General features: G+C 39.9%; 4 protein-coding genes across 12 annotated transcripts; 2 read left to right on the plus strand and 2 right to left on the minus strand.

Moving 5' to 3' along the window:
- Positions 1-55: 55 nt before the first annotated feature.
- Positions 56-5,466, minus strand: LOC122053270 (SOSS complex subunit B homolog). 8 transcript variants are annotated; one of them, XM_042615246.1, is made up of 7 exons: positions 5,320-5,464; positions 4,090-4,366; positions 2,514-2,590; positions 2,197-2,259; positions 1,710-1,991; positions 1,542-1,596; positions 56-703 (listed from the first exon to the last, which is right to left on the minus strand). In XM_042615246.1, the coding sequence occupies exon 7, from the start codon at positions 687-689 to the stop codon at positions 267-269; it is 423 nt and encodes a 140-aa protein (XP_042471180.1). In that variant the 5' UTR covers positions 690-703; positions 1,542-1,596; positions 1,710-1,991; positions 2,197-2,259; positions 2,514-2,590; positions 4,090-4,366; positions 5,320-5,464; the 3' UTR covers positions 56-266. The 8 variants fall into 8 exon arrangements, with proteins under 8 accessions (XP_042471180.1, XP_042471184.1, XP_042471182.1 ...); XM_042615250.1 differs by lacking the exon at positions 5,320-5,464 and having other exon boundaries at positions 1,710-1,769; positions 1,933-1,991; positions 4,090-4,449; XM_042615248.1 differs by lacking the exon at positions 4,090-4,366 and having other exon boundaries at positions 5,320-5,462.
- A 774-nt stretch (positions 5,467-6,240) lies between these two features.
- LOC122053272 lies at positions 6,241-11,747 on the minus strand. Of its 2 annotated transcripts, none has more exons than XM_042615254.1 (3): positions 11,533-11,747; positions 6,662-9,932; positions 6,241-6,565 (listed from the first exon to the last, which is right to left on the minus strand). In XM_042615254.1, the coding sequence occupies exon 2, from the start codon at positions 9,730-9,732 to the stop codon at positions 6,748-6,750; it is 2,985 nt and encodes a 994-aa protein (XP_042471188.1). In that variant the 5' UTR covers positions 9,733-9,932; positions 11,533-11,747; the 3' UTR covers positions 6,241-6,565; positions 6,662-6,747. The 2 variants fall into 2 exon arrangements, with proteins under 2 accessions (XP_042471188.1, XP_042471187.1); XM_042615253.1 differs by having other exon boundaries at positions 11,509-11,747.
- A 3,612-nt stretch (positions 11,748-15,359) lies between these two features.
- On the plus strand, positions 15,360-16,663 carry LOC122053274 (CASP-like protein 1D1). Its single transcript, XM_042615257.1, has 3 exons — positions 15,360-15,838; positions 15,948-16,074; positions 16,162-16,663. Exons 1-3 carry the CDS (start codon positions 15,609-15,611, stop codon positions 16,381-16,383), a joined length of 579 nt encoding a protein of 192 aa, XP_042471191.1. The 5' UTR covers positions 15,360-15,608; the 3' UTR covers positions 16,384-16,663.
- A 110-nt stretch (positions 16,664-16,773) lies between these two features.
- On the plus strand, positions 16,774-17,693 carry LOC122053273 (protein SRC2-like). The gene has a single exon (XM_042615256.1). It carries the CDS (start codon positions 16,774-16,776, stop codon positions 17,503-17,505), a length of 732 nt encoding a protein of 243 aa, XP_042471190.1. The 3' UTR covers positions 17,506-17,693.
- Positions 17,694-17,758: the final 65 nt, after the last annotated feature.

Raw genomic sequence — 17,758 nt, forward strand, 5'->3', positions numbered from 1 at the left:
TGCTATACTTTTTTTCAAAAAAAAAAATAATATGAAAAGTGTAATGAGAAAAATATATGAGAAGTTGACACTCTTTCCCGATGGTCTAGTAGTTCTTTCAATAATACAAGCAAGAATTGGCGTTTTTCACCCTGCAAGTTAAATAATGTTTTCAGGCCTATAGATTTCTGGTTTGTTCTCTAACCCACCACCATTCTTACCACTACTTTGGAAGACAACACAAAATATACAATCTGAATTCTTGAGCGAGAACATCTCAGAGGGCATTATCTTGAGGGTCCAAAGATCCTCGAGTGTGGCGAGACAATGGCTTCCTGCACAAACTTCTTCAGATTGTTAGGATCGCGTGCCCATCGGATCTCGCTCATGTTCGGGGTCTCCACAAACAACATGGTGAATTCACCAACCTTCTCAGCTTTGCCTCTCTTGCCAGCCCTGAGCACCAGATTGTTCTTGTGGTAAGAGAATATTCCATCAGCGAGGCGAATGATGTCGCCGGGCTCAAAGGTCTCGCACTCACTTCCCCACATTTGGAAGTGAACTGATGCGGTCTCGTCAGCTACTAATGCCGGGCAAGTCATCTCTTTCCCATCCCGAGCAATGCCGCCTTTCTCCAGCAGTATAAATTGCGCGTTGACAGTGTTAGTTGCTGCAGGAACTATGTCCTTCAAATGTATTATCTTTGTCATGTGTATGTAATAATCTGCAAGGGAACAAACACATTGACCAGGGCATGATTACCTAAAGATACAAATTGCAAGGTTTTTTTAATGAATAATTTAGAAAGCTTACAACTTTTCATATAATGTGATTTGCTCGAGAGTTTAAATATTGTTTTTTAGAAATTTCATTGAACTAGCAGGATGCCATTAAAACATGAATCGCAAATGATCAGGAAGTTACCGTGTGTAAACCAGGTGCACAAGGAAAGGTATACAATACAAACACATACAAAGGACCAGGACATATGAAAAGAAATAGAATGGAGCAGATTATTCAATCAAAAAACATGTAAATTTAGTACCAAGAAAGTTAAAGTTATTATTAGACAAAATGCAGTAGAAATTCGTGTTCATGGAAATTACTAATGCTACTTCCCAAACTGGTAGTTTTTGTCAAACTAATGATGCTTAGATCAGACATTTCATGAGAATATATATCCACGAATAATCTAAGATAATAAGTTAACAACAGTAAGTACTAAAAGAAAAGAAATTTTTTATTTGAACTTCATCAAAGTCATGTTTCAAATCCTTTATTCTATGGCATAGCCTCATTGAATTAAGCATTGCTACAAGAGTAAATATAGTCTAAATTATGGTGCCGCTGAAATTATTGAAAGATAAAACTGATTCTTTCAGGCATTTAACTAAAAAGCACAACATGTAAATAGGAAGCATCTACTCGTACAAACAAAATAAATAACAATCTTTTTAACAATTTACAAGGCTAACGAATCTAAGAAGAATACTAAAGACTTTGAGAAATTAATCAACCATCAAAAACAAATCTTTAGCAAAGAAAACAGAGGTAAATCCTACCCCACTCCTCTTCTTTGGCCTCTGCTGCAGAGTGATTCAAAGAGGGATCCCGCACCTTTTCAATTCAAGAACATTAAGAAACAAGAACAAGGGCCAGTAAGAGAATATAGAAAATGAAATCCAAGGAAAAAAAAAACAAAAACAGCCCGATAAAAAAAATGCAAAAACCTTCAGAGTGGAGAGGACGGTGCTCTCACGGACAGAGCCGGTCCTGGTTGTTTAAAGGCCCTGGGCAAAACTATTAGTTATGCCCCAATTTTATCTTTCCACCAAAACTTAAACAATGTATTCAGCAGAGTGGTTAAGAATTAAAATCTTTCTAAATACTAGTCCCTATAAAGTAGTACTAAGGAGTTCAAAATAACAAAACACAAGAAAAAGATATCTGAACAGTAGAATTATTTGCTTCTGATAGATTCTACAAGGAGGTCCAAGTTCAGTCCAGATATTCTACAAAAAAATCATAAGAATTTGTAAGGCATGGAAACACATTTGGGTGAAACTATGAAAAAACTTTATAATTTATTGAGGAAAATAGAGAGATATGTAGGGGGCATGTTAGAAAGAAGTATATAACAGCAATATTTCCAATAGACATGATAGGAGATAATTTAAGGAAGCATACCATAACTAGAGAAAGGAAAAATAAACTTACCTGTGGTGATGCACCAAAAGGAATATGCTAACCTCCAACAGTGAAGCATAATTCCTCTCCAAACTACATACAAGGAATAAAAAAGGAAGTTCATTTATGGAGAATTTATAAAAATAGATCAATATTTAGAATTTCTGTATCTTTTCAATCCACATATTCAACGAAGAAATGAATGCCACGGGTGGTGGTGGAATGTTTTAGAATCACACAAATAAAGCTAAAACAAGAAACTTAAGTAACATGTTATTGATGTTTTGGAAGCATCATTTAGAAGCAATATCAAATAGGAGAGGGTCCAACTAAGACCGCATACTAACCTTAACGTGCACTTCTTCCATGTATAGACTGTCAACAGGCAATGGAGGGAACGGTCATCAGCGACAGTTGTGAAAACCTAAACATAGGAGAAGCATTAATATCATCTATACAAAAGTTTACAAATTCTAACCCAACATAATCACCATGAAAGCAAACGTAATTTAAGGTACTGCTTGAGAATGTGGGAAAAATTATAGAAAAACAATAAGATAATTCAAGCATACCATGAAAACACTTTTCCACCCAGACTTCACATGATTAACACAACTCAAAACCATCTGAGAAACACATCGAACAATAACTCATATGGTTTGAATTAGACTCTACTCTCCTGTAGTTTTGTTCAACTCAAACGCCGAGGGCTTCGTTAATGCCCACAAACAATGGGATACTCAGAACACCTTCCCTTGCTACATTGGTTGTAGTTCAAGATTCTTTACTGTGTTTAAAAAGAAAACAAGAACACAGCTTAGAAGGAAGACAGACCTTCAGGAAAGAAGATTCCAGATAAGCTGGAAGTTAAAGATGCTTTAGAATGCGTCAGTCTTGAGAAAGAAAGAATGCTTTAAAATCTTGAGTGAATTTAGTGACTCCCAAATTGAAAAGACGATTATCCGAGGCCTATCTGTGGAGCTCTAATCTCTTACCGAAACATCGAAAGACAGGGCTCAACAAGTAGGAAAGGATGATTATAGAATTCATAACTTAATCAATACCTTAAGGATATCATGAAGACTAGGATTAAATCATCTCTTAAACTAACCTCCTCTCCCACAAAGAGCTTATTATATTCCTCAACTCATTGTAATTACCATTTCTATGACTTAATAAATACCGTAAGGCTTATATTCAATTCTAGAAAGTGTGATTACAGAAGCTCTTTCACTTATTTATTGACTGTCTTAAGACCCATGGGACAATAACAGATAGATAAAGAAAGAAAAGAGTCCGATCTCTATATCCTCTTAGTTAGCTTTTCTCTAACCCAAGGCAAGATCAAAGATAAAGAAATGTTGGCGAAGCCGATTCTCCGAAATATTCACCGTCGGTCAATCTTCTTCATTTCCTCTTTCGGAAAGTATGGGAGTCCGAGTTCAAACAGTTTTGACTAGTTAAGTTAGCAATTCATCTAGCTAAGAAAGCGAATCCCCTGTCGCTTCCAACCAATCTTCCTCGGCATCATATGATTCAATTCGTTCCTATCAGCTTGCTAGGAAATAGGAATAACTCCTTATTTAAGCCATTTGCCCTAACATTCTATATCATTGTTCTCATTGTTATGTTTAATTGTTAAAATTGGCCCTATGGGAGTATAACTGCACAAGCTCTATCTTTAATTCAAAGTTGTACAGTTTGATTGAAACAAGATATCAAAATAGGATTTTTTTTTTTTTTTGATAGATTAGGTGAAATGGCTCGCACAAATTTGGAATTGACATGGTGCTTTGATATCCCACATTTATCCGCATAAAATGTTTTACATATAAAGTATAAACATGATAAAAGTGGATCGCAGACTGTGAAGGGGAAAAAATCACCAGAAGAAAGGGAAGTGAGACATGGCAGGAAGAATACCAAATAGATGGGTTTCGCAACAACTGCAGTCCACAGCAGTAACTTACGGCTGTAAGTCCTTCTGTCCTTGGCGCTATTTGCCTGATTTGTGTGTTGGACGTGAGCTCACAGCCACCCCCAATTCACGGTCGTACCATGCGCTCTCCCGCAGTCGTCGCAGCGAGAGAGGGAAGGTGCGGCGAGGAGGGCTTCAGTGGGGATTGGGGAGAGGGAGAATCGCAAGGCGCGATGAGGAGAATCGCTGAATCGGCGCTTCGGCGAGGAGAATCGTTGGCGGCTGGCGCTCGGCGAAAGCGGCGAGGATTTTGACGAAGGATGAAAAATTAGAAAAACGTTTATAAAAAATAAGAGAAAAAAAAACGTTAATAGATATATATATCTATAACATTTATAAAAAATAAATTAAGAGAAAAAACGTATATATGTATAACGTTTATATATATATATATATATATATATATATATATATATATATAAAGTGGGCCCCTAAGAGTGTTTGGGCCCTGGGCAGGTGCCCTGGTAGCCCTGGCCCAAGGCTGGCTCTGCTCACGGATTGTGGCTATGCCCAGAAAAATGAAAAGATTTATTAAAAGGAAGAAAAAAAAAGTTTCCAACCTTGTCGGATTATAAGGTTCGGATCCATCTATTCCCAATAAAAAATAAAAATCACGAAGAGCAACATCAAAGTGTATACTTTAAATCAAATCTCCGAGCAAGAAGAAACGTCTCTGTCTAAATTGACATAGTAGAGAGAGTGATACACCTTGTCTCCTTCAATCTCTAATCTCTTGTATACCAACTTGTAGAACGGCAGGCGCAAGGGCATGAAGGACCAAGAAAGCAGACGGATACAGGAAAGGAAGAGCGATGGAGAAAAATTGTTTATTTTTATACAGAAAAACAAATCCATATGTAATCCTCGAATACTAATTAAACACAAGTAATGCGGTGAATCGAAAACAATTCATAATATAGAGACTAAAAGGATCTATTTTTGATCTTTTTCTCGATGTTCCTTGATTGTTTGAACGTATTACACAATCAGTTATGGTCGATTTGCTTTTATAATTCGACTAAAAATAAGCTAAAAAAGATCACTGAGATACTTAGATAATTGATCGCCGACAAGAGGAATACTGCAAAAAAAAACACATGATCTAAACCCCAAAAAAGACATCGCCGGACTAGCTCAAACAACTCCACGGCATGAGATCTAAAAGGAGGAGTTACCAGAGAAGGATTAGATGCGGCGCGAGATCAAATCGGCGAGTTAGGGCTTCGATCCTTCCGAACAAAGATGATGATGGCGAGAGAACACAAATCTGAGGTTTTCGGCTCTGTTAGCGCCTCCGGATGGCCGATGCGAAATTTGCTCTCATTCATTGGGATTTAATAGAGGAAAAATCTCATTTCACCCCAAATATTATCCTTCTTCTCAAAAGATCACTCTAATTTCTGAAGTGTCAATATGCCTTTGAAAATTACTCTCGTCATTAATTAACAGATAATTAACAATTTTAATTGTTAAGTGGATAAATAATAATTCTCAATCATCGGAACTTTTGAGCACATTTTAAATTTTAAAATTCATGATAAATAGATTATAAATTAAGTTTTCCATCTTCATTTTTTTAAAAAAAAATTCTTAAAGCTGCAATAGCCGACCAAAACAAAATCTGTTTTTTAGTGTGTAATCGCTCGATGCACTCGTTCTTTTGTAGACACCAGTATCATCAAACTATGAATTTTATCTTTCCAATGATCTCTGTTCTCTATCCAAAATAGTATGCACCTCAGCTTGTAATCCAGGTACGAGTGTAAACAGGATCACAACCTTGTTTGCCAATAAGTAAATAATAGTATCAATTCCCAGTTCAAATCTCTTGTCCCCAAATTTCTCTGCCCCCGTGTCCCCTTGTTGATCAGACGGATCAAATTACATCTCAAAGATATCTTACATATCACGAAGATACTGCACACATCTTAAGGATGTCATGATGCCTTGAGATGTAATCTGATCCGTCCGATCGACAAGGGACACGGGGACAGAAAAATTTGAGGACAAAAGATTTGAACTGATCAATTCCTGGCTGTTAATAACCTCAAACCGAAGTTATTCACAATGCAGATATATCATGATTAGTAGTGATATCAACAGCAAATCCTCATAAGATATATTTCCAACTAAACATCGTCGTAATTTCTTCAACCAGGTATCTAGCATCTAGAAGACTAGAACAAGAGCTCATTAGGTAGCTCCCAGAAATTTAAACACATAGATTTAGCTATATTTGGGTGCCAGATTGCCATATTGGTCACCTCAAAACGTAGAGCAGGCCTAGGTTTTTTTTTTTTTTTTGGAATAACCTACGTAGATTTATTCAAGCATTGAGAGAGTGAACCATGAATGCACATCTTACTCGGAAATGACATATAAAGCCAGCTCTGCGACATCCAATGCAGCAAATGATGGCACCTGCAAAAGAAAAGGGAAAAAAAAAAAATCAGACACTTGGCTTCAACTACATTGAAGCACGATTTTTACAAGATTTGATGTGTCTATATTCTATACCTATGTCGGTATCAACATGAAGAACAAAAGGTCAAATTATAACTTAGATTTTCAACACCCCAACCCATTAAAACTGCTTTCAAATATCACTCGGGAAGAGATGCAGTATCCACTTGCCAGCAATCTTGCAGCGCCTCTTCTGTTTCAATAGTTAGTGGGAATGAAGGTATCTTATGAGAGAATCTAGTAGATTCGTGGATGGGAATCTCCATAGTTTTTCCTTCTAACTCGGGTTTGAGAATAGCTCGGTATCCTTGAACACTCTTCAAAGGTCTAACTCTGAAGCCAGCATCAGTACATTCACAAATTTCAACCACATCATACTCACAGGTATGCAGATCTGAAAGTCTCCATCCAACATTCCAGTTTTTATATACAGCCCAAATCTCACCACAGCTAGGAAGAATAAGATATCTCTTTCTTTTCTCAACTGGTATGGCTTGTACAGGATGAGAAAGCATATCAAGTTTCACAGTTATAATGCTCAGTTGTTTCACTTTAAATTTTCCGCATGAAATTGGCATGCCCTCTTCTACCCATCGAATCTCCTCATCAAAAACAGGGCAAGCCTCAAGGCATCCCATATGTAGTACACCTTCTGAAAAGATTTTCTTTAGCCATGCATAATTTTTGGGATACTTATCAGTGTCACCGCGTAGAGCCCAAATCTGCCCACGTTGGAGGTTTTCAATTGATTTCCCTTCACCAAAATTGTGGAACTTTGCTTCATGAAATTTGAACAAAGGCAATTTGAAATTTTCCTTCGAACTGTAGTTTAGGTTCTTATCAGCCAAGCCATCTTTCTGCTTGATTTCTACTTCAGCGTGCTGTGTGTCACTTTTGGTGTTACTCTGAGCACCAGAATGGTGATTCTCACTTGTTTGATTTTGTTTTACCTGATTTTCAGCTGCTTGATTTTGTTTCACATTTAATTTGCACTCCACATCCAGAACCATATTGATCCTAGGTTCCTCTGGAGATGTACAATTTAAACATGGATTACTAGTCGGATCCAACTTCTCAATTCTTTCTGTAAGACTAACAGAAGGGAATGTATTTGAGAAGTTAAGAGGCAGAGATGCAGGATCAAGTTCCAGACAACCTTGAGGAATACCTTCTTTTTCCTTCCCAGTCAACCTGTAGGAAGGGATTTTATGAGAGAACTTAAGTGTTTCATCGATTGGTATGACAAATGATTTTTCTTTTGCTTGCACAAACAAACTTATAAATCCTTCTATCTTAAGTAAGGGAACCACACAAATTCCAGATCCATCAAAATCTGAAAGCACTAGTACAACTTCGTATTCAAACAACTTGTTATCAGCAACCAAGCTCCAACCAATACTCCAGTCCTTGAACAGAGCCCAAACCTCTCCCTTTCTAGGATAGATACTATATGAGTTCTTCCTTTTCTTTTTTTCCCAAGAGATCATGTGAGAGAACATTAGCCGATCTTCAGCATAATCTGAAGATCCTAGTTCATAATTCCCACAACCAACAGGCAGATCTGCATCAGACCAAGCTGTCTCAGCTTCATTTGAGGGAATATGTTCAAGCCAGGTAAACCACAATTTGAAGCATCTAGTGTTGATACGATGAATTTGAGCATAGAATCGAGGCATCCCATCTAGATTATCATAGACTGCCCATATCTGATCAACTGCAAACTCATTTACATCCTTCAACTTCTCAAAGTCGAAAAATTCTGTATCAGGATACATAAATGTGTAGTGTTCAAATGTGGTGTTAGAAACAGAATCTAGCCCAGACTTAGAACTAGTCCCTGGCTTCGTTGTATCTTCTTTGTTTCCTGATATTGGATCTTTGTCAACCCCTTTATTCACACATGGCACCTTCTCCTTAGCATGGGCACATTCTTTTTGCTTTTTCTCCCTACAGACATCAGCAGAGTTAGTGGAATCAGCTCCTATTTTAAGGTGATTGCTACCAGAACAAAAATAGACTGGTTTGTGCCCCTCACTGGAGGTGTTAGTCTTCAATTTTTTGTGATGAGAATGATTTATAAAGTCATTATCATCTTCACTTTGAACTTCATTAAAGTGAGGGTTCTGCATATGCCTAGCAGACCTTCTTGGCACTGGCGATGAAGAAATATTTGCTATAGGATCATCTTCATTGTTAGTTTTATCTGAATATCTGGACTTCACAGGCCCCTTTTTGCCCCTATTCATATCCACATTTCTTTTTGGAGGCTTAGGATCCTTCTCAGGCTGATGAAACTCACTCAAGCTAGTTTTTTCTAACTTAACCTCATTACTTGAACCAACTCCACCATCTCTTTCCTTGAACCCCTTGCTAAAAGAGGGATTTCCAGTTTGCCTTTTTGGTTTAGCTTTATTGGTTGTCTGAACCGGAACCTGCTTATGTATTCCAAATCCATCTTTTGCGTTCGACTGAAATGCAACAAAGGGAATCAAACACTTCTGACATCGAATGAATTTTTTCAAAATGCTGCAAAACAACTGGTATCTCGTGCCACAACCAGGGCAAATAGTCCAGAAAGTTTGAGAAGTGTCAAATGACGATGGTGGTGGTGATTGTTGATGATGAGGATGGAAACCCTTAGTATGAAATGCACTAAATTTTTTTTTAGCAATAGCGCTCTTATCCGATTGCGGAGCAGACTGCTTGGAATGGACAGATTTGGTTATGGCATTTCTTCTAGTGTCATAAAGGTGCCGTCTTGTTCGATCAGATAAAATCATATGTGCTTCGCCAATTATCTTGAATGCAGTCTCAGCACCAGCAAATTGGTTTTTATCAGGATGAAGTAGAAGTGCAAGCTTTCGGTATTGTTTCTTGATAGATGAGTCATCTGCAGTGGACCCTAGTTGTAAAACCCCATACCAATCTACTTCTCCATTAACTTTAACATTAGCAGCACAGTGAACTTCACAGACAGTTAGCATCCGCAATATGTTCTCAAGCTCAGGGAACAAACGTTGGGCTTTTTCAGCGATCTTTCGTGCGCCATTAAAATCACTGTTTTGCATCTTTTTTTCTGCAATTTCTCTGGCTCTATAAGCCTCTTCCTTGTTGCAATCCATCATACAAACCTCAGAAGTATTTGATTTCTTTCACTTTAGGTGCTACAATAAACAAGAACATGCTTCTTTTCCATGATCAATCTTGTACGCAAGTCATACAGGAAACGGGAAACATATTTTTATCTCAAACCCACTATCTTCTCTTATCACTGTGGCTCGAAGACAACACTAGACTTCACTTTAAGTGAAATGAACTGTAGTTCCTGCTAGCAAAAACATTTCAGAAAAATTATATCCTGTTTAATACAACAAGAAATACATTAATAGAGTTCCAAAAGTCCACATTCTTCCAGAAACATAAGTTTCCTGAACGAGAACCCTGATTGAAAAAAAACTATGCAAAGCTCCAGCTAAAAACTTGTAGTACAAATCACATCTTGATCTTATGTTTGGATGTAGTAACTATTTAACTATCAGTTAGAGAATTTTTACTCAATAAAGTGTTATAGAATATAAATATTAGTATAGCCATATAGTTTTTACGAGTTCAAAGTGCTTTCTCCATTAATATATGTTATTAAAGAAATCACTCCTTCGTGCCATCCCTCTCTTCAAGAGGCTCTTTATATTCCCTCCAAGATCAGAAAGTTCATTTATTGTCTACTTAAAAAGCTAAATGCTTTCGACCTAAATAGAACCAAGTAGTTAAATGTTTAAGGACGACATTAGTGAGCCCTTTCCAACAAGAAGCTTCTATATATATATATATATATATATATATATTATGTGATGAATCACAAGCTCCTTTAACAATCTTCTTGATTAGTCCACAACTTTCTACTTGTAATTAAACTAAGTTTACCCATTTTCCCCACTTAAATCTCTGACATTCTCATCAAGATTTAATCTAGGACATATGAGGCCAAAATATCATGACGTGTCAAAATGAGAATATTAACTCATTAATTTTATTAGGTTCCGCTCAACGCTGAATCAAAATAATAAAGCCAAACTAATGCTTGACTTCTATAAGCCAAAAGATACACTTCATTAGCTACAAAAGTAGAACCCAAGACATTTATGTTGGAGTACTTCAAAATAAAATTGGTACCTTGGTCTCGCAACTAGCTGGGGAATGACGCAAAAGACGTACACATAAGAAGATAGATATTATTGACTCAAAGAGGGATATCCAAGATGATGACCGAATATGCATTATTAACAGAAAATATCCATCCTCTTCAGCGTATTGCAGCACTAGATAAGACTATCGACCTTTAATTTGTTTTAGTATAAAATAAGTTGCAGGTTGAAAATATAAATCTAACTGCAATCCTTCTTTTTGGCTCGTCATTCAAAAATAAGATTATGCCAATGTTCAAAGCTCAATGTCAACCAGCTAACGTGCTTGACGTCAACTCTAAAGTATCCAAAGAAACAAACTGCGTGATCTTCTTCTATTTACCGAAGTTAATTCAAGATATAAAGGATTCCTAACTAGAGATCACAAGCAGAGCCCCAACAGCCAGGATCCTAAGCCACACGATCTTCTGATAAACCCATAAAGAAAAAAAGTAAGAACGACCAGCAAAACATCCATATTGACCTTTTGGTCAAAAAAAAAAAGAAGAAGAATGAAAAAGTCCACCACACAATAATTGATCTAAACAAAACAGAACAAAACAACAGAAAAAAATCAACATCAGATAGTTACTTTAAGGAGATAACGACTAACTAGAAACGACTTGGCAAAAACCCCCCACCAGTTGACACCGAACAAGGCAAAGCAGAATTCATCCTTAAAAAGTGCACAAGACATCGAGGGAGCAAAAGGTTTACCGCAAGAGCCCACTGAAAGGGTACCTAACTCCTCGGGCGGCCGGGCTTGAGCGGAACGAAACACGAGGCGAAGGAAAACCCTAAACGTAGAGGGTGCACTGATGACAACTCCACTTGACTTACAGTCGAGGCGCAGCCCTAGAAGAGTGAAATGCGCGGCCGGAACCCTAGCAGCATTGGCGCTGCGTCGATAATGGAGGTACGAAGAGGCGACAACCGATGGGGGGCGTTTAGGGAAATTTGATAACAATAAGGAAGCTATCAAATATATATATAAGCAGAGGATATTCTGATTCACTTTTTGACTCATGGTCCATAATATAATTATAATTGAATTATAGTCATAATTTAATCATAATTGATTAGATCTTTATCTGAATTTATCTTTTCATGAAAATTATAATTTGAATGGAGTTGGCGTCCAAAAGTTGTCGGATTGTCAGGAGCGTTTTTATCCAAATTATAATTTATAATTTGGATGAAAAAATAAATTTAGAAAGAAATTATAATTAATTATGATTAAATCATCCTAATTATATTATGGACTATCCTCGTGTCTATTAAAAGTGGTACAGAAGAATCGGTTTAAAACTGCTCTACTTATTTTTCTAATAATATAATTAAATTTAATAGATTTATACAATTAAATTTAAATTGGCTGAGTTAATATAGAATTGAAGTTTTTGAAGAATTATTTAGCTCCAAATAATATAAAGGTAAAAATTAAAAGAGCATATTTAATTATCATAAAACTATTTACTAATTTGATCAATTTTATTTAAATTTAATTTAGTAGTTATTAATTGGTTACTACAACTGTTATAGTAGTTGATCCGATGGTAAAAAGAGGGGGCCCGTTCGCCAGAGATCCGGTGGTAAAGAGGAGGGGGCTCGCCCACAGAAGGTCAAAGTGGTCAATACTCGGTAGACGTTCGACCGGGGTGGGGTTACCTTCCTGATCAGTAGAAGGATTAGCCGACCTTACATCTCGATAGCTCGGCCTGACGTCGAATTTTCGACGCTCATAAGGTAAAGCGGGAAGAAACGGAGGGCGAGCGACCATCCTGCTCGCCTAACAGTAGACATGGCTTTCGACCGAGCGGGCATCCTCCTGGAGGCCGTCAGCCGACGTGCAAATGATAAAGGGAGCAGTTGGCGTTATCTTCCTGAAACTAGTGCTGCCGATAAGAGGCATGGTCGGCGGCTTGATCAGACAAAGAATTGTACGGGGAAATTTCTACTGTCGTGTTAGAGATATACTCGTGCTATTAAAGTTGTTGGTGCAACCTTAGGTCAAGGTTGACCTGGTTGACCAGACTCGAGTTGACTTGACTCGAGTTGTGTTTTGATGTTTGACGAGTTATGTTTGACAATGTTTGACGTTGTATCTTGATGTTTTACAAGGATACAAGCTTGGGAGATTGTGGGTGCAACCTGTGGTCAAGGTTGACCTGGTTGACCCGAGGTGAGTTGATCTGACTCGGAAAAGTCCAAGCAGGGAGCTTGGCATGGGAAAAGTCCAAGCAGGGAGCAAGCGGAGTTTTCGATGAAAAGTCCCAGGAGCTGAAAAGTCCAAGTATGGAGACTTGAGAAGTCCAAGTAGAAGCTACATGGAAGCGAGAGGTCCGGTGTCGAGAGGGCTAGCTCATCTGACCGGATGGAAGTCGAGGGCTTGATAGCTCCCGAACGTGATCGAGAGGCTCGAGCTCGGACCGGATGTGGAAAGTCGTGAGTGAAGGAAGGGAAAGTCCTAGTGAGTGAAGCTGGGAACCAGGGGGTGGAGTGAGTGAAGGGGCGTGAAATCTGGTGAGTGAAGCTAGTGAAAGTCCGTGAGTGAAGCCGCAGGAAAATCCGATGGATCAAGGGTGATCGGACATCCGGTGTTGAGAAGGTCAGTAGGTCAGGACGGATACGTGACACAGAGAAAAGTCCAAGTGGGTCGGTTGCGGACACGGTGTAGGTCGGGTGGCCGATGCTACATGATGTACCAACAGTCAGGTTGACCATGTTGGTTTGAAGGCTTGGACTTGGTTTGGGCAAAACCCCGGATCGATCGATGGATCGATCCGGATCGGGTGACCGATCGTAGCCAGTGTTATCGATCGGTTTGCGACCGATCGAACGATCGAAGGGAGAAAGGAAGGACATGCATCTAGCTCGATCGGTCCCGGGACCGATCGGGTTTCTACCGATCGGATATGTCGACGGTCTAGGTATATCCGTGAGACAACGCTATCTCCGTCTTCTTGCAGATTGATTCTCTTTCTCTCCGCTTCTTCTTGATCTTCTTCTTGCTTCAGTTATTGATTCGTTCAGCTTTGTTGCTCGCTAAGCCCGTGAGCTTCCTCGACTTCTCCATTTGATTCTGTGAAGTTGGTGCTTCATCTACAGATTTCAGTCGACGACGAGAAGGCAAGCAAGAGTTGTTACATTCATCTTTATATTTGTATCTTGCCGTGCTTCTTGTACTTGTACTCTGATCTTGCTGTTGCAAGAGTTTGTGGTGAGGTTTCTCCACCCAGAAGGAGTTCTTATTAGCCGATTTTCCGGGGCCTCATCCACCGACGGATTGATAGGCTTCGTCCACCTTACGGACACTCCGAGGAGTAGGAGTTTCATCTCCGAACCTCGTTACATCGTCGAGTTCGAGTTTGAGGTTTGATCTTTCCTTTTTGCGTTTCTATTTAGTTATTTCCGCTGCGCTAACCCTAATCGTAGGAAGAAACGAAGATTTGGGGGCGGCTATTCACACCCCCCCTCTCTAGCCGCGACCGTCGATCCTAACAAAAGTATGACGTCCTGCGTGCTTTCCTGACACATACATTTCAGGTATGCTTTGAGGAGTGTACACGTCTCAGGGAGCGCGCAGGTACCTCTGGGGAGCCCTATATAAGGACCCTCAGACGTCGATAGAGGTATGGGCTATTATTCAATGTAGCTACAGTCTCATTTCTTCTTTACTCTAGTTTTTTCTGTCGGAGATTTGACTTAAGCGTTGGAGGGTCATCACCAGGGAACCCCTCCCTGACTCGGCACTATATTTACAAATTCATGGCGACAGAAAATCTACGTCTTAAAGTCTTCGACTAGTCAACAGAAATGCCACATCTTCGACGTCCATCGATTCAACATGATCAGTAGCCATTAATTGACTATTGGAGCATATCTATTACAATGGTAGAAGTTTCTGATTGCTTTATTAGAATAATTTTAAGTTTATGTCGAATATATTTAAATATTTGTTAGAATAAGATCCGTATCTATAATATAATTGTTAGAATCTCGCAGTTGTTATAATGGTATTAGAATAAAAATATTTTTAGAATAAGAAATATATTAGGTGCTGTTTTGATTTTTTTTTTTTTTTTAATTTATAGCAATATACGCTTGGTTGGAAGTTGGAACAACGACAGCCGCAAAAAGTCAAAGTAACCATAAAAGAGTTCCCACTAGTAAGTTTGCTTCTTTAGATCTCTATATTCTTTTGCAATTTTTTTTCTAAATGTATCTCCATTTTTTTTTTAACCTTTTAAAACATTTTTGTTCAGAAGTGGCAATGGAACAGGGATAGGATAAGATTCTCCGTGCTGTCTGAGCTGATCCTTCTTCAATGTGACTCAATGCATACAATAAATTGAGTCAACGTGGTTGGCGGTAGCAGCCGTCAATTCACTTCCAGGCAATACTTTACTAAATTTTATTATATATTTATATTTGAATGCTCCCATTAGGTTGTGTTAGAATCTCACAAGTAATCTAAATGATAATATATTTTATTGTTGAGTTTGAATAGACCATAGCTAGCTACTTAAGATATTTGAGGATTTCCAATAGCGTATCACTTTTTTCTTCAATCAATATATTGATTCAAAGTGAGAGCAATTCCACAGTGAACAGTGTGAATCTTTATGAATGCTATGATCGATCGGGAGCAAAAAATTGATAAATCTATTATTTGCCAGCTCATGCACGTCGATCGACACCTCTCTCTGTTCATACCATGACTTGGTGCCGGCAGCTTGTTGCAATCTCTTCCTATTTAAAGGACTCGTCCTGCTCCTGATGATAATTAGTTCCTCTGAGAAGTGCTACATACGGCGATGGGGACGACAGAGTTAGACGCATCGACCGACGGCAAGAGCGCGCGTCCTCCGTCGACGAACCTGTTCGGCGTGGATTTGGCGCTGAGGATCTTGCTGTTGGCGTTGTCGGTGTCGGCGCTGGCGGTGCTGGTGACCAGCAAGCAGAGCAGGGATTTCCAGACCGGCCTCCCGCCGCCCTTTGCCGTCATCTCTAGGGACGCCAAGTTCCAGCAAGTCCCGGCGCTCATGTAATTTCTTTAATTCGCAATTCTTTCATGCAAATCAATATCCCAAGATATTAAATTGAAAGCTAATTACAAAATCTGACATCTTAATTACTTACTTTTAATCGCGTAGATATCTCTTGGTGGCTCTGTGCGTCGCTATCTTCTACAGCATCGTCACCATCTTCGCTTCCTTGTCCGCCATCTCGAGCTCCTCGCCATCCGCCAGAATCCTCTTCCTCCTCATCCTCTTCGACGCGGTAATTAGTTAATTAACCGTTTACTGCGGTAGTTTAATTACTAAACTTCTGGATTAATTAAACTCTGTTTTTACGTATAACGCGCAGTTGATGGTCGGAGTGATGGCGTCGGCGACGGGGAGCGCCGGGTCAATGGCGTACCTGGGGATTCGGGGGAACTCGCACGCCAACTGGGACAAGATCTGCAACCGCTACACCAAGTTCTGCCGCCACATCGGCAGCTCCGTCATCGTCTCCTGTATTGCCGCTGTCGTCCTCGTCCTCCTCGTCGTCCTCTCCTCTTACTCGCTCTACCGCCGGAGCGCGTAGCGGAAGATATAGACATCGAACTCGGAACGTTGATTTTCTTTCTCGGTTAAATTCGACCGTCAGCTGTGTCTATTAATTAGTCTTTACGATGGTTGACTGACTAGTTGTTTGGGGTATTCTCATGTGCTGCTCGTTTGCGTTGTTTAATTGTATTTGCTGTTAAAGAAAAAGAAAAGAAAAGAAAAGAAAAACATTTAATAACGATAGCAAATTATTTTTTAAAAAACTTCTAATACTAATTTTGTTTTATTTTTTGCACTAAAAATGTAATCGGCCCGACGATTCCGCAGTTTGATCGGGTTTCTTGATCGGTTCGATTCCGATGGTTTGAGCCCCAGAATTTGGGGAGAAGAAGCGAAGGAGATCCGCGCTGCGATCGAGCGATCGATAATGGCGGCGTATAGGACGCTGGAGCTGATGCTAATCTCCGCCAAGCAGCTCAAGAACGTCAACGTCTTCGGCAAGATGGACGTCTACGTCGTCGTGTCCATCGTCGGCCAACCCCGGTCCGCCCAACGCACCCATACCGACAAGAAAGGTGGCAAGAAGCCCTCTTGGAACGCCACCCTCCGCTTCTTCATCCCCGTAGACCTGGCCGCATCCTGCAGCCTCGTCCTCCATGTCGCCCTCCGATCGGAGCGCTTCTTCGGCGATCGGAAGATTGGCTACGTCCAGATTCCCGTCAAGGAGCTCCTCAGAGAGGGAGGGGACAAGGATTCGGCTCAGTTTTGTAGCTACCAGATCCGCAGGCCCAACTCCGGGAAGCTCAAGGGCGTTATTAATCTCTCCTACAGGTTTCTTGATCCGCCTGCTGAAGCGGGGAGCAGCGCCGCTGATTATCCTCCTCCAGATGAGGTCGGAGAGCCGTCCTACCCGCCGGGGGCTTACCCTGCATACGGCGCACAGCCGCAACACGCGCCACCTTCGGCCGGGTACGGGTACCCACCTCCTTCTCAGCACGGCTGCGCGCCGCAGTATGGACACGGGGCGGCCGCGCCGCCAAATAATAGCAATATCGGGGCCGGATTGGGCGCGGGCCTTCTAGGCGGCGACGTTGGCGGATTCATCTTCGCGGATATGGTGTCGAATGCAGCGGCGTACGACGGCGGCGTCAGTTTCTAACGCGATGGTGATCCAGGTTAAAGTTGTTATTCCATCGATTCTTTCGTTCAAAACCCCAGTTTCAATTTGAAACAAATCCAGTTTTTTTGGAAAACGAGCTTCGCGGAGGCGTTTCTTCTTGTTGTATCGCATCATTCATTTTCTTCTTGTATCATATCACCCATTTCTTGAATATATTCCTTGGGTTTGATTAAGCATTTTGTATTAAGAAGTGATTTAGGTAAATGAAATCCTTCCTCGGGCTTCAAGATCT

The sequence above is a fragment of the Zingiber officinale genome, chromosome 3A (assembly GCF_018446385.1).
Source record: "Zingiber officinale cultivar Zhangliang chromosome 3A, Zo_v1.1, whole genome shotgun sequence".
Lineage (NCBI taxonomy): Eukaryota > Viridiplantae > Streptophyta > Magnoliopsida > Zingiberales > Zingiberaceae > Zingiber > Zingiber officinale.